This window comes from Argentina silus (genome assembly GCF_951799395.1).
Source record: "Argentina silus genome assembly, chromosome: 5".
In the NCBI taxonomy this organism is placed as follows: Eukaryota; Metazoa; Chordata; class Actinopteri; order Argentiniformes; family Argentinidae; genus Argentina; species Argentina silus.
The window spans coordinates 6,395,765-6,409,306 of NC_139659.1; the positions used below are offsets into that span (position 1 = coordinate 6,395,765).

General features: G+C 42.0%; 2 protein-coding genes across 2 annotated transcripts in view; one reads left to right on the plus strand and one right to left on the minus strand.

Moving 5' to 3' along the window:
* galt (galactose-1-phosphate uridylyltransferase) overlaps positions 1 to 1,234 on the minus strand; it is a 49,012-nt gene extending 47,778 nt beyond the window's left edge. The window contains exons 1-3 of the mRNA XM_083670053.1: positions 1,171 to 1,234; positions 568 to 737; positions 9 to 84 (exon numbers count right to left, since the gene is read on the minus strand). Of these exons, the coding sequence (XP_083526179.1) occupies positions 9 to 84; positions 568 to 737; positions 1,171 to 1,204 (280 nt within the window). The 5' untranslated portion in view covers positions 1,205 to 1,234. The remainder of the gene's footprint in view (positions 1 to 8; positions 85 to 567; positions 738 to 1,170) is intronic.
* Positions 1,235 to 2,328: 1,094 nt separating this feature from the next.
* On the plus strand, positions 2,329 to 4,451 carry sigmar1 (sigma non-opioid intracellular receptor 1). Its single transcript, XM_083670195.1, has 4 exons — positions 2,329 to 2,575; positions 3,020 to 3,220; positions 3,458 to 3,550; positions 3,736 to 4,451. Exons 1-4 carry the CDS (start codon positions 2,431 to 2,433, stop codon positions 3,963 to 3,965), a joined length of 669 nt encoding a protein of 222 aa, XP_083526321.1. The 5' UTR covers positions 2,329 to 2,430; the 3' UTR covers positions 3,966 to 4,451.
* Positions 4,452 to 13,542: the final 9,091 nt, after the last annotated feature.

Below are 13,542 nucleotides of genomic sequence, written 5' to 3' on the forward strand. Positions count from 1 at the left end.
ACACTTACCAGGATCAGGGGCGTCTGGCTGGAGGGCAGGGAAGTCATTCTCAAACACAAAGGTACTGTCGTAGTCTGGATTTACCTGTAGTAAGATAGACAGATAGATAGATAGATAGATAGATAGATAGATAGATAGATAGATAGATAGATAGACTTTTGAGAGAAGTTCTCCACTCTCCTTTTTGCCACAAAGGGAAGGATGTTGCAAAATGCCAAGAAACCACAGGACTGCACATAACTCAGATATCTATCTGCGTAATGAGACAGAGAAATCTGCTCATGCGGAGTCAAGCCTGTAGGTCAGCCAAAAAGGTCAGCATCCTATGATTGCTGTTCACAAAGTAGTTTGTTTGTGTGTGTGTGTGTGTGTGTGTGTGTGTGTGTGTGTGTGTGTGTGTCGACTTAGTGTGTACAGGAGGAGGAAGAGGAGGAGGAAGGAAGCAGATGTGTGTGTCCTGTCCATATGTATATTCAGCATTGAATGACAATATATTGTCTATGTCTATATTATTAAAAACAGATGACACGAAAACATCAGTTCAGTTGTTTTTATCTAGTTTCTCACCTCGCCGTTAGCTCTGGTATTCCCAGGGCAGAGGGGGTTTGAGGGGTCGTGTCGGGGGACGTTGTCCTCCGGTGGCTTCTCCACCTGTCCTTTCCAGGGACGCTTCATCCGATGGGCTGACACCAGGACCCAGGTGTCCCGGAGTGGGTTGTAGCGCATGTGCTGATGCTCTGAGGACACACACACACACACACACACACACACACACACACACACACACACACACACACACATCAGTAATCTCAACTAATTATCGCACATGTTTTATTCTGCCTCATAATTATTGTGAATTAATAAGGCAAAAGATACTGAATCATTTCTGCTTTAACTGTCATTATCAATTGCTTATTCATGAGCCTATCGACTGCACTACATGAGCGCAGCAATCAACTGGAGGTTGTGAGAAAGTAGTCTATCCAATTGCTTAACCTGCACCAGCAGGAACTGAATCACGAGTCTGTGTGCAGTATTACAATAATCCCGTTCTTAGCCAGGCAAGGCTTTTATCTCGTGTGAAATCTAAAGTATTCGTTCTGTGGTCTGGCATGTGTACTAAGATCAGCTGGCCCAGCCTGGCTGTTGAGAAACATAGATCGTCGTTACCTTTTGGGTCAAAACTGAGCTCATTACAGCTCATGGCGATGGTCGTAAGTGCAACAGCGTCAAATGAAACTGGACCAAAGACCAGACAGGCACAATTCTCTCACAAAGTGTGCTGTCAAATATGTCAACAACACGGATATTAAGAGTTTCAAAACTGCGCGCAAAAACGCAGCAAACAAGATGTTGAAACATCCAAGATGTTCCAAAGCATGTTGTTATCATATATTTTCTTGAATATACACTCACCGAACACTTTATTAGGAATACTGTACTAATACTGGGTAGGGCCTCCCTTTGCTCTAAAAACAGCCTCAATTCTTCGTGGCATTGATTCCGCAAGATGTTGGTAACATTCCTTTGAGATTCTGGTCCATGATGACATGATTGCATCACGCAATTCCTGCAGATTTTTCAGATGCACTTTCAAGCTGTGAATCTCTCGTTCTATCACATCCCAAAGGTGTTCTATTGGATTCAGATCCGGTGACTGGGAAGGCCACTGAAGAACACAATGATCTCATTGTCATGTTCATGAAACCAGTTTGAGACGACTTTTGCTTTGTGACATGGTGCATTATCATGCTGGAAGTAGCCATTAGAAAATGGGTAAATTGTGGCCATGATGGGATGTACATGGTCAGCAACAATACTGAAATAAGCTGTGGCATTCAAGTGATGATTGATTGGTATTAATAGGCCCAAAGTGTGCCAAGAAAACATTCCCCACACCATTACACCACCTCCACCATGAGAAGGTGTACAGGTGTTCCTAATAAAGTGTTCAATGAGTGTATATGCGTTGTTATACTGCCGTACCTAATGTCTATTATTGCTCGATGGGCTTTTAATTGGCCTATTTATGTGTTAAGATCGAGCCATGCATCACCATGGTATGGAGTTATGAATGTCTTAATTCACATAGGTAGGTAATTTCCAAATATTTTATCAGTCAAATTAAATTACCTATCATGGTTTTGAAAACTAAAATAGAACTCCCACAGCATGAGCCAAATTTAGATTAAGCGCACCGATTGTATTGGTACAGCCCATCTTGTTGCGCGAGACACCTTTCACGATTCCTATTGGTTAAGTGTTGACTGATCGGCTCATAATTGGCTACATCTTATGTCCATCCCCCATCCGATGAGGAAAGAACAGAGGTGAAATGTAACGTGCCTCCTCCCGTTTACCTCACGATTGAATCGCTGTTCTTGTCTTCATGTTAACTTGTCTGTGCGTGGTGTTGTCAGTCTCTGAACAATGTCTTTGACAACTAAGATTCTAAAACTCATTGTGCTTGCTGGAGTGTCTGTCTTAATAGTGCTATACCTGAGGCATTGGATGGCAAATAAACAGTACGTTTTCGATAAGGAAGACGTCGCGAAATTAGCAAAGCAATATGCAGGTAAGTTCACTGGCTAGCTAGAATATGTAGCCAGCTTGTGGATATTTGTAGATAACATGTGTATAACATGCAATGAAATGCCTGTGCGTTTTCAGAGTGCTCGAGAAAGCTAGCGAGAGTAATAATTTAGGGCAACATGATCTGGTCTTAGCTGAGGCTGGAGAAAGTTCATATGCCCTTTGGAATACTTTTTTTGCATTTCACTGCATTAATTGCTTTGACCGATCAAGTCATGTCAGTGGTTTCTCAAGGGAGGGAATGATGCATGTAAGAGAAGTTCAGTGAACGATTTATGTTGTTCACATTATTAAATCACTACTCTGCATTTGTTTGGCCAGTGTTCTGGTCTCCATGTGCAACCCGGTGACTTGCTCAACATTACATTGTGATGGTAATGATGAAGAGTAACAAGATTATCCTATTTTGCTCTCCTTTTTGCTACAGGTCAGGATCACGAGCAGGCCTTTTCCAAAGTTGTTGTGGAGCTGAGGAGGAAGTACCCTGGCCATATCCTCAATGATGAGGACTTACAGTGGGTGTTTGTGAATGCAGGAGGGTGGATGGGGTCTATGTGTCTCTTACATGCCTCGCTCACAGAGTATGTGCTGCTCTTCGGAACAGCAGTGGACACTGGCGGACACTCGGGTAAGACCTTGAGTTGATGCATAGTGTCTGACAGAATGAGGGTATAGGCCTTTGTGAATGCTGCACGTGCTGCCCTCCATTATTTTCCCACCCTTGTTCATTCGTTCCTACATGGCACATCTAAATCACAGCCTATGTTTGTGTCAACTAACCTGGTAGAATAAGGGTTGAATAATGTATGTGTCATGTTATTCTTGTTTGTTGTGGTACAACTGGTAATTAATTACCACTCTCTAGGTCGTTACTGGGCAGAAATATCTGACACCATTATCTCTGGGACATTCAGGCAATGGAAGGAGGGAACAACAAAAAGTGAAATATACTATCCTGGTAAGACACCAATACCTTTTCAAGTCATGTCAAGAACCAATAATCTAAAGTGCAAGCTAATAAATTGCCATAGGCCTTTACTTCCACACATACTCATTTTTAGCTTACCAAGATATTCCCATGTAGAATTGAACACATCCATGTCATTCTAGAATCAGTCAGGTGTGTGTTTTGTGTCTCGGCAGGTGACACAATAGTCCACACTGTTGGAGAGGCGACATCTGTACAGTGGAGCGCCGGGACGTGGATGGTGGAGTATGGCCGCGGCTTCATCCCCTCCACCTTGGGGTTCGCCCTGGCAGACACAGTATTCAGCACACAGGACTTCCTCACTCTATTCTACACAGTGCGTGTCTATGTGAAAGGGATGCTTCTCGAGGCCAATACTCTACTCACAGAGGCTGGTGTCTTCTGAATGCTGTAACACTGTAGTTCACCATCAAAGACTGTTCTCAACCGCCGTGTGTTTGTTTGTCCAGTCATTAGTTTACCCAGATGCAACTGAATGGTTTGAAATGGGTTTATTTTTGGACATGGATGGATGGATAGCTGCATAGTGTGAATGGAGGGAGCAAGTCTGGAACACTCTTCTCCCAACTTGCCAACGTAGGGCCAATGTTTGACTATAATGTTAACACTCAACTCTCCTCTGATCCATATGATTGTTTGTTATGAAAGTTGTATATGCCATTGAGCAGAGACTGACGAGGTGATTTTTTTAAACGGTTGTTATCGTGTGACTGTCGAGGCCAACAGCAACTACTGTATGCAAAAATGCAATATTACTTACATGACAAATAAAATGTTAAAAGAAACCCACTGTAAATTCTAAACTGATGTACGATTTACTTGAGCAACTTAGACCATATCAGATAAAAACACTACACAATAAACATTTTGGAGGGAAAAAGTGTGTCATTTCTGAACTACACTGTGCATCATTCTGTATAAGTTATTTGTTATTACAATATGTTAAAAGTCTGATGAAGAATTGCTTTATATATGTTGTGTGTATGGTTGTTGAGTTCCCCCAGGATAGTTTGGATAGGATAGTTTACATTTTGGAATATGATGATGGATATATGGATTTCCCTGCATTACAAGGGCCAGTTAATTCCTATAATAATTTTGACTGTTAGGTTATTAAGTAAAAAAATAAATAAAAAAAAGATGAACAGTTTTTAATTCTATAGACATGCATTGCCTGGAATTGTCAACTGAGTTCAGACCTGAGCTTTGGACCCAGTAGGACATCAAGGATATGATCAAGCCACACTTCTAGAATGTGAATCAGGTGAGTTTTACTTCCAGGATTAGGGGCTGCAGCACAGTGACTGCTTCATCCACCGTGAAGCGCAGGGAAACACAGTCAAATCATATCCTGCCCTGAGTGGAAGAGTTGAGCTCTTCACAATCCATCCATGATGAGCCTATCCTGCGCACTGCTCAGCTATTCCATAGATTAACTGGTCCCATTCCCCATAATATTTTAGGATAAATGTGTGACTATATAGTGATCAATGTAAACGGAATGTGTCTTCAATGTTTAAAACAAACTTTGCCGTCAGTGTGCGGTCCGTGCCTCTCTGTCAAGTCTCCTATCCTCAATTTTTCAATTCACCAACCTACACTGCTCCACATCTGTACGCCTTGCCCTCTAGTATCACCGGCCGCAATTCCCTCAGTGGCCACCAGGTGACGCACATTTTCTGGGCTGAAGCAGACACATAAACTGTCGGCGGTGCTGCCGTCCTGCAGTGTGTTCCGGAGGGAGATGGCTCTGGCTAGCTGTGGAGCTCTGACCCCTCACCTGTCTGTGCTCACAGCTAGTGGGATCAACTCTCTCTCCCTCAGAGTCTCCACACAAACCGACATGGTAAATTACTGCATTTAGGTCTACACCTCGAATACAATTTAAGAATTGCTCATTAAGTATTTGATTTGAGTTAATTCACTGATTTTAATGATGTCAATACAGTCAATAGACTAACACACACACACACACACACACACACAGGTTGTACTGCCAGCTGCCCTCAGACGGCAGTGGAGTTCACCTTTCAGTATGGAATACACATATACTGTATACACACACACACACACACACACACACACACACTGCTAACACATGCATTCAGTCTCTCACACACACACTCTCTTGAACACTCAAGTGCACACACAAGGTCTGTTTGAGCCCAGGCCTGTTTTCACTTGACAGGACACAAAGCACAACCCAGCTGAGAACACACACTGACACATCTAATCACTCATGGTTAACAGCTGGACAAAATAAATGGCAGGACATTCCCACATTCTCTTTCTCCTACCCCCCCTGGAGGCCGCATGTGTGTGCCTTGGCGAAAACAAAAAACAACCAAACCATTCTAACCATCTGACTAGTCTTTTCTCCTCCTGCTTTGCCTCCAAGGCTCCTTCTGGCTTCTGTCAGTCAGGAGCATCTTGATGAATGTTGTTGATTTTGTTTTGTAGTAAAGTAATCTCCCCTGTGTTGAGCTCAAAGTCATCCAGCAACTTGTCCAAGTGAGGAAGAGGAGAGAGGAAGGGTGTGGCGAACAAGGTGGTGGTTACTGGGAGAATAGTTATCAGCACACTGTCAGAAGCAATGTCGTATTATGGAAATGATGCTCAAAAAGTACAAAAAGGTGCATAAAGAAAAAGTGAAAGACCAAATTTTTTTCAGTTAACTTAATCATCATCAGTATCATGGAGTGGTACTCTTATCTGGCTCAAGGGGGGAGGAAATTAACTTTAGTCAAACTCCAGCTCAGACCTGCACCTACACTCCTCTCCATATCCTGTTGTCAACAACCAGGCCTTTTTTTAGACCTCAAAGTACCGCCCATCCTTTGTTGCCAGAGGAGGCAGGAAGGGAAAGGATTGACATGGGAGGAGACATTGCGGTCCAAGCTAATGAATTAAAATAATTTATGACATAGTCATAAAATAGACTCTTGTTTTAACACTTACAATAAAAAGTAGTATAACTATCATCTAGGAGAACGTGCTTAAGGCTCTTCCTGCTAGCACCCACTAGATAGTGCTGAAGGCCCAGATTCTTTTTATTTGTAGAGGTTACTGGAGGAGCATTGAGGAGAACTGGGAGAGAAATCGGAGGAGACTAAACCATAACCAGAAGAAACTGACAAATAGCCTCTTAAACCTGTCTGTGAGTCAGCAGGCAGAGACGGTTTCCGCTGGCAGCCTGTATTTATGGCCTGCCATGGTGTGAGTGTGTGTGTTCTTTAAAAAAAAAAAAAAAAAAAAAACGGGACCACTGCAATGTGATTGTTAGAGAAAATGCTATGAAGATTTATGTGCATTGACAGAGGTGACAAATGAATGCATTGGCATCCACAATTTAAGACAGAAAAGAAAATACTTGCAAAATGAAAACTCATCAGTTTATGAATGATATATATAGTTTAATTTCATATTACACCACATTACAAACTATTACTGGCTAGTTGAATATGCAAATTGTAACTTGATCAGTTACCCCTTGAAATGCACTATGACAGCTTTGCCGTGTCTGTCCAAACTTGGTTGTTTGATATTAATTAATATGTTTACATTTTACACAGACATTTTGGAAATATATTTCCAAGTTTTCAGATGGGAAAGAATTCTATACCAGACTTTGCAAAAACCATTAGGTTTTGTATTCAGCCATGTTTTAGACTAATTATTCATGTAGGCTTCAGGTTGAAATGAATCAAAATGATTGAGCCTTGTTGGCACGTATTAAATCATCTGTCATCAACAGCCACATGAAAATATTTCACCACATACTGCCAGTATGTTCACCATACCACGCATATTGTAGTGAGGGCTTCAGACACATGACGGGCAGCTATAAAAAGCATCCACTGTGGCAGGAGTGGATGCCTGTGCGAGAAGCCAAAGATTCAGTTGCTGTGAAAACACAGTACATGGTCTTAACACGACCTATCCTATGGCACAGCCTACTGTGCAACATTATTGATACTAACATCACTGTTATTACTCTAATACTTCAGGTTATGGTCTTGTTTGTGGGATGGATCCAATGTGAATGGCGACAAATAATGGAACCATTTTGGTCTAATGGACTGCTGTTCAGTCATTCTCTCTCAGGTGCAGCTGCAGCTCAAACCGACTCAAACCCTTAAAAGCTGTGTCCATATAAGGCCTCAAAAGATGGCAATCGTCTGAAATGGCAGCAGATCGGGTTTGATCAGAAAAGCTGATTCACAATTGTTAACTGGCTACTTGATTACTGTAATTATCTGACTGCCCAAACCCAATAAGAACAAAATATAGCTGCACGGATTGGGGGCAGTGATGGATGCCCCGAACATTATCCAGGTCTGGCTGCAGTTGCCAAGCGGGCTCTGGGGATGCTGGGGTGCAGTTGCCAAGCGGGCTCTGGGGATGCTGGGGTGCAGTTGCCAAGCGGGCTCTGGGGATGCTGGGGTGCAGTTGCCAAGCGGGCTCTGGGGATGCTGGGGTGCAGTTGCCAAGCGGGCTCTGGGGATGCTGGGGTGCAGTTGCCAAGCGGGCTCTGGGGATGCTGGGGTGCAGTTGCCAAGCGGGCTCTGGGGATGCTGGGGTGCAGTTGCCAAGCGGGCTCTGGGGATGCTGGGGTGCAGTTGCCAAGCGGGCTCTGGGGATGCTGGGGTGCAGTTGCCAAGCGGGCTCTGGGGATGCTGGGGTGCAGTTGCCAAGCGGGCTCTGGGGATGCTGGGGTGCAGTTGCCAAGCGGGCTCTGGGGATGCTGGGGTGCAGTTGCCAAGCGGGCTCTGGGGATGCTGGGGTGCAGTTGCCAAGCGGGCTCTGGGGATGCTGGGGTGCGGGTCGGCCGAGACTGCTGTTATTGGCCCTCCAATTTGTTTTAAATTGGTCAACTGATTTTTTTCCTGTTGCTATGTTACACCCAAGCATAAACAAGCCTAATGATATCAATAACATAGTAACATAGGACCTTGTTAAGTTGATCAATTGAAAAATAACGTATAAATAAAGTATAACTTTAAATATGAACATCATGGTACAACATCATGGTACTGTTAATAGAATTAGCTACCACTGAGAAATGTGTCCAGGAACGCTAAAGGAGCTGATCATAGGTGTAGTTTTGCAGAGCTCTGCCACATCATGTCACCAAAATGCTGATGAGATGCAACACATGGGGTCCCTTGTAAAACTGCTTTGCAACTGCAGGTAATTTACACTAGATCGAGTTACAATATGCCACAGTAACACTGCCAAAATAGCCCAATTATACTTGATGACAGTTTACATAGTTAATCAACAACAGCTAGCAGTTAACATAATTACAGAAATTCAAGGTAGTGCAGGCAGCGCTTCAAAACTCACTAAATGCAAACTATCAATATCTGCATGTACCACGGTTGGGATTAATACATTTTTGGGGGCATAGGTACGCCATTTCCATTATCAAACAAAATATTCGGGAGTTCTTCGGGACACTGAAGAGGGAGAACAAGAACCTGCAATGTGAGCAAATAATAGCAGTTGATTAGCTTGGGTCATGTCTGATTTATGAGACATTGGTCCTCTAGAAATTGGGGGACTTGCCATAGCTCAGACCTTTGGTGAAGAGATAGCCTCTAGTCACCTTTGAGTACTAATACCCTAGTCAGAATTCTAATGTATCCTAGCATTCATGACAGTTGAAAACTGTTATAGCTGTATTTTTTTGAACCACCATGTTACTAGGAAACATATTCAAATGCAATAGAAAAGTAAATATACCTTACTTTTAATTGATATATTTCAATACATCTCCAATGTATTTACAATGTTGATATCTTGTGTGGTTGGGCAGAGGAGATTTCTGATCTGACTGAGCAGATCGGAGACACTTGCAAGAGCATCCATGAGCTGGAGAAGGCCAAGAACACTGTGGAGACTGAGAAGTCCGAGATCCAGACCGCTCTGGAAGAGGCTGAGGTGAGCAGTCTTACGCATATCCAAATGTATTACAGGGAAAAAATAACTACCTAGAATAAAAACTAATGCCAGCTACTGTCCAAATTACTCGTTTGTTTATTGCAGTTGCACAGATTACACCACATCATTAGTTATGTTACAGTAAGAAACCTATGACCAGACCTGACCTGACATGACATGACCAATAGGGAACACCTGTTAACTACTTTAATGTTGCTAGGGAACACTAGAGCATGAGGAGTCCAAGATTCTGCGTGTGCAGCTATTCATGCACATGGACATTGCTGAATGGCCATGACAAACATATTATCAGTGTTGGGGAAGCTACACTGAAAATGTATTTAACTAGATTACCAATTACTTTACAAGAAAAGAGGTTGAACTACAATAAAGTTACTCTTGAAATGTAGGTAAATGCAGTATTGCATGCTGTATGATCCAGAAGAGGGTGCTCAAAAGTGCAGCTGTTTTTCCTGGGTCAGTGATGACAAGAAGGTTATTGGAGGAGTCACATCCGGAGGAGTTTGAAGATGGATTTGAAGCACTGCCAAAGCAAACAGAAACATAATCTTTCCTGACAGTTGCACGTGAGCATGCAGAATCAGAGAGAGCGACAGAGAGAGAGAGAAGAGTGTGTGTGTGTGTGTGTGTGTGTGTGTGTGTGTGTGTGTGTGTGTCATCATTCAGCAGTCATCATCTGTCATGTTAATAAATGTACATCTCTTATCTCAATGAGAAAAACAACACCCAGTGTTCACTTGAATCATCCCTCATAATGAATAACAATTCTACAACAGTTTGAGACCACAGAAGAAGAAGAAAAATTACACATTTTAAACACAAAGTTAGAGAACCTTGATCTGTAATTGCTGAATATTTCACCCTATGTCCACAACATGCCACACATAGTGAGGGCTTCAGGACAGGGCTAAATGGAACCCACAGTTGCCGGAGAGGTTGGCAGGAGAGGTTGCCTGGGCAAGAAGGCCAAAGGTTCAGTTACAGTCTAAATGACATACAGCAGCAGGCTACATGCCATTGGAAGGTTGTTGTTATTGTCCTGTTTAGACTTTTTCCCAAACAGGGGACTCTTGGAAACGAGAAGAAGGTCCTTGTTGTGGAATGGATTCTCTGGTCACAAATGTCACAGTGTGTCTATTTAAGGTGTGATTTTATAGTTTCAGATTCACCTATCAGACCATTTGTCATAACAATGAGATAAGGGGTGAAAAGATACATAAAGTTTTGAAGCAATAAGAACTGCTCAATCGGGAAATGAAGGTAATTAAGTCCCAAAGTCACAGTAAATTTCCATCACACATTATTATACAGTAGCTACTGTAGCTGGATGCTAGTACTGTACAAGGCCCTGGAGCTGTGTTGCAGAGAAACCTGGCCAATGCAATGTTATAGAAACATAACTTCATTTACATTTACATTTATGGCATTTAGCAGACGCCTTTATCCAAAGCGACTTACAATAAATACATTTGTAAGTGAATCATCTATCCGTCAGTCATCATAAGAAAAAGTAATCAATGCTCTTGCTCAATGCTTTTTAACAGGAGAGAAACTTGTACAGGGAGGTAGTGGGGATGAAGAGGTCTTTAGGAGGGATCGTTAAGATGTAGCCTGAAGAGATGGGTCTTCAATCTACGGCAGAAGATTGGTAGTGACTCTGCAGTCATGACAGCAGTGGGAAGCTTGTTCCACCAGCGGGGCAAAAGGACAGTGAAAAGCTGTGACCGAGTAGTGCGGCTGCTGCATCCACGTAGAGGCGGCAGTGTCAAGTGGCCAGCCAAGGTGGAAGAGTGATCGGACAGGGGTTTGGGGGCTGACCATTGCTTGCAAGTAGGGAGTTCAATTTCAGTCTATTACATACAACAATATTGATGACATCTCAATATTAAATTAAGTGTTATCATTATGACAGCCCATATCCAAGTCCCCCTGGATATATTATATATTATTTTACATTGGATGGACAGCTTGCATTAAATTGTGATATCCACAGTGTCCCATAAAGGCAACAGCTGCTCCCCAGTAGTTAAGCCTTTTACCACAGCAGCTGTAAAAGCAGGACACAACCTAATTTATGGACATAGAGTTTGGAAGGAAGCATTTAAAATGTCTCTATTCATTTACATCAAATTGTCAATATTTACATTTATATGGATTAGTTTCACTTCTAAACATTCATTCAGTTCATATTTGTAATTGTTAACTTAGAACCATCATGGTCCTAATTGATTAATGCTATTCTCAGAACTGGCCTCAGATTATGCTTAGAGGTAAATTGCTTGTTACTGTCATCATGGCATTACATAGGAGCTTGCTGAAACAACCAGGGACTTAATTTAGTTAGAATTTAGGTAGCAAGGTTCATCCTACAGTATGTCTATCTATCTCCACTTATCAGTGCTTAATAAGAGAAGCCACACTCATGACCTACAGTGCTGTTCGTGACACTGTGCATTAGTCGACCCTCCCTCACATTGCTGACATTGGTACTTTAATAGATTTGCCATTGAGATATGTGGCCAGGAACAGGCTAAGCTCTGAATGAGCTGATCCCTGTACTAGCCTTTCTCTGGTATCTCAAAAGGAGGCTGTTCTGTGGAGCCCTACTGCATGTGACCAAATAATACTTTCCCTGTAGTTATTAAGTTAAGTTATTAACTTAAATCACGTAACCAAAAATGCTGATTCGAGCATACATATGGAGTCTCTATACAGTACATTTAACTTAGCAGTAATGATGGTTAGGATGGTTTTGTCTGTGAGGTCAGTTAAGGTCTTGATGGTCAGGTGAACAGATGAACAGGTACATGCTGAGACAAACTTTTCTTTAACATTTCCATCAGACTCAAAGACAGTCAAACCATGTTAGATAAATCATATAACCGTAATGATATAATAACATGTAATCAGCGACATCTACAGCATCCACAAAAACGGCAAGCAAAGATGGTGTGTCCCATTTGGTATTGTTACATAAATGAAGCAATCAGGGTAGTACAGTACAGTAAATGTTTCCGACATGAAAGAAAGCTGTTAGATCATTACAATTATTCCCTGAGAATAAGTTTATTCAGTATTTCAGTATTTATTTTATTGTTGAAAATAAGGAGTATGAGGGTCTGCGCCTGGACTAGCAATAGTAAGTGGCTGGTGCATAAGACTGAGATAACAAAATAGAGTACCCAAGGTACTAGTATGTACTTACATCAGTGGGAACACCCTTTGAACTGTACTTGATTTTACTGGAGCGAGCTCAGCTGTAAAGCTGTCTGACCTTGGCTCACAAGCTTGTCGTAAAGCTTGGAGGAGTCAGGCTTCATCACTCATGTCAGCAACATGAGTGTGGATGTTTCAAACAAGTTGTCTATGTCCTTCTGGACAGTGGTAGCTGCTGAAATGTGAGACACATAGCAGTGTCCTGCCAGTATCTTTAATATGTTGTTCACAAGTAACACATTTATGTACTGGAATTGAAGATATGGGGTAGGTTAAATGTTAATGACTTGGGTTTACAGGTTTATTTAATGTGGTGTCACCTAAATGCTATATCATATAAGTATAACCCATCAAGTCTTTCTAGACCATGTGAAGTGTCCAGGAAAAACTCTGACCAGCATAAGGCGAAGAATGTGAATGATGTTAATATATAAGTGTTACAAGGAAGAAAACAGACATTTGAAAGGTATTGATGTCTGCCTAGGTCCTGGAATTAAACAAATCAGATGAAACTATATATTAAATTACATAGGAATAAATGTCTGTCTTAGTTGTAGTGACATGCTAAATATCATTGGGAGAAGGACTGGAATTTGATCTCTTATTCTCTAATTTATTTGAAGTCAGTGAAATTCAACTCTGAGACAGTTATCACATTACAAAATCCGGCAAGGGCAACAGGAGTCAGCACTTAAGTCTGTCCTTCAATCTATTTCCTCGACAAGTGCGTTCCACATTTACGTTTTTAATTAAGTTAGATAGATTCTGCCCAGTCGGCACTC

Bases quoted from the DNA above. Each gene is read 5' to 3' on its own strand.
- sigmar1 (XM_083670195.1), top strand. From the start codon at position 2,431: ATGTCTTTGACAACTAAGATTCTAAAACTCATTGTGCTTGCTGGAGTG. The intron at 3,221-3,457 runs GTAAGACCTTGA...ACCACTCTCTAG, and splicing joins GGACACTGGCGGACACTCGG to GTCGTTACTGGGCAGAAATA. The intron at 3,551-3,735 runs GTAAGACACCAA...GTGTCTCGGCAG, and splicing joins AAGTGAAATATACTATCCTG to GTGACACAATAGTCCACACT.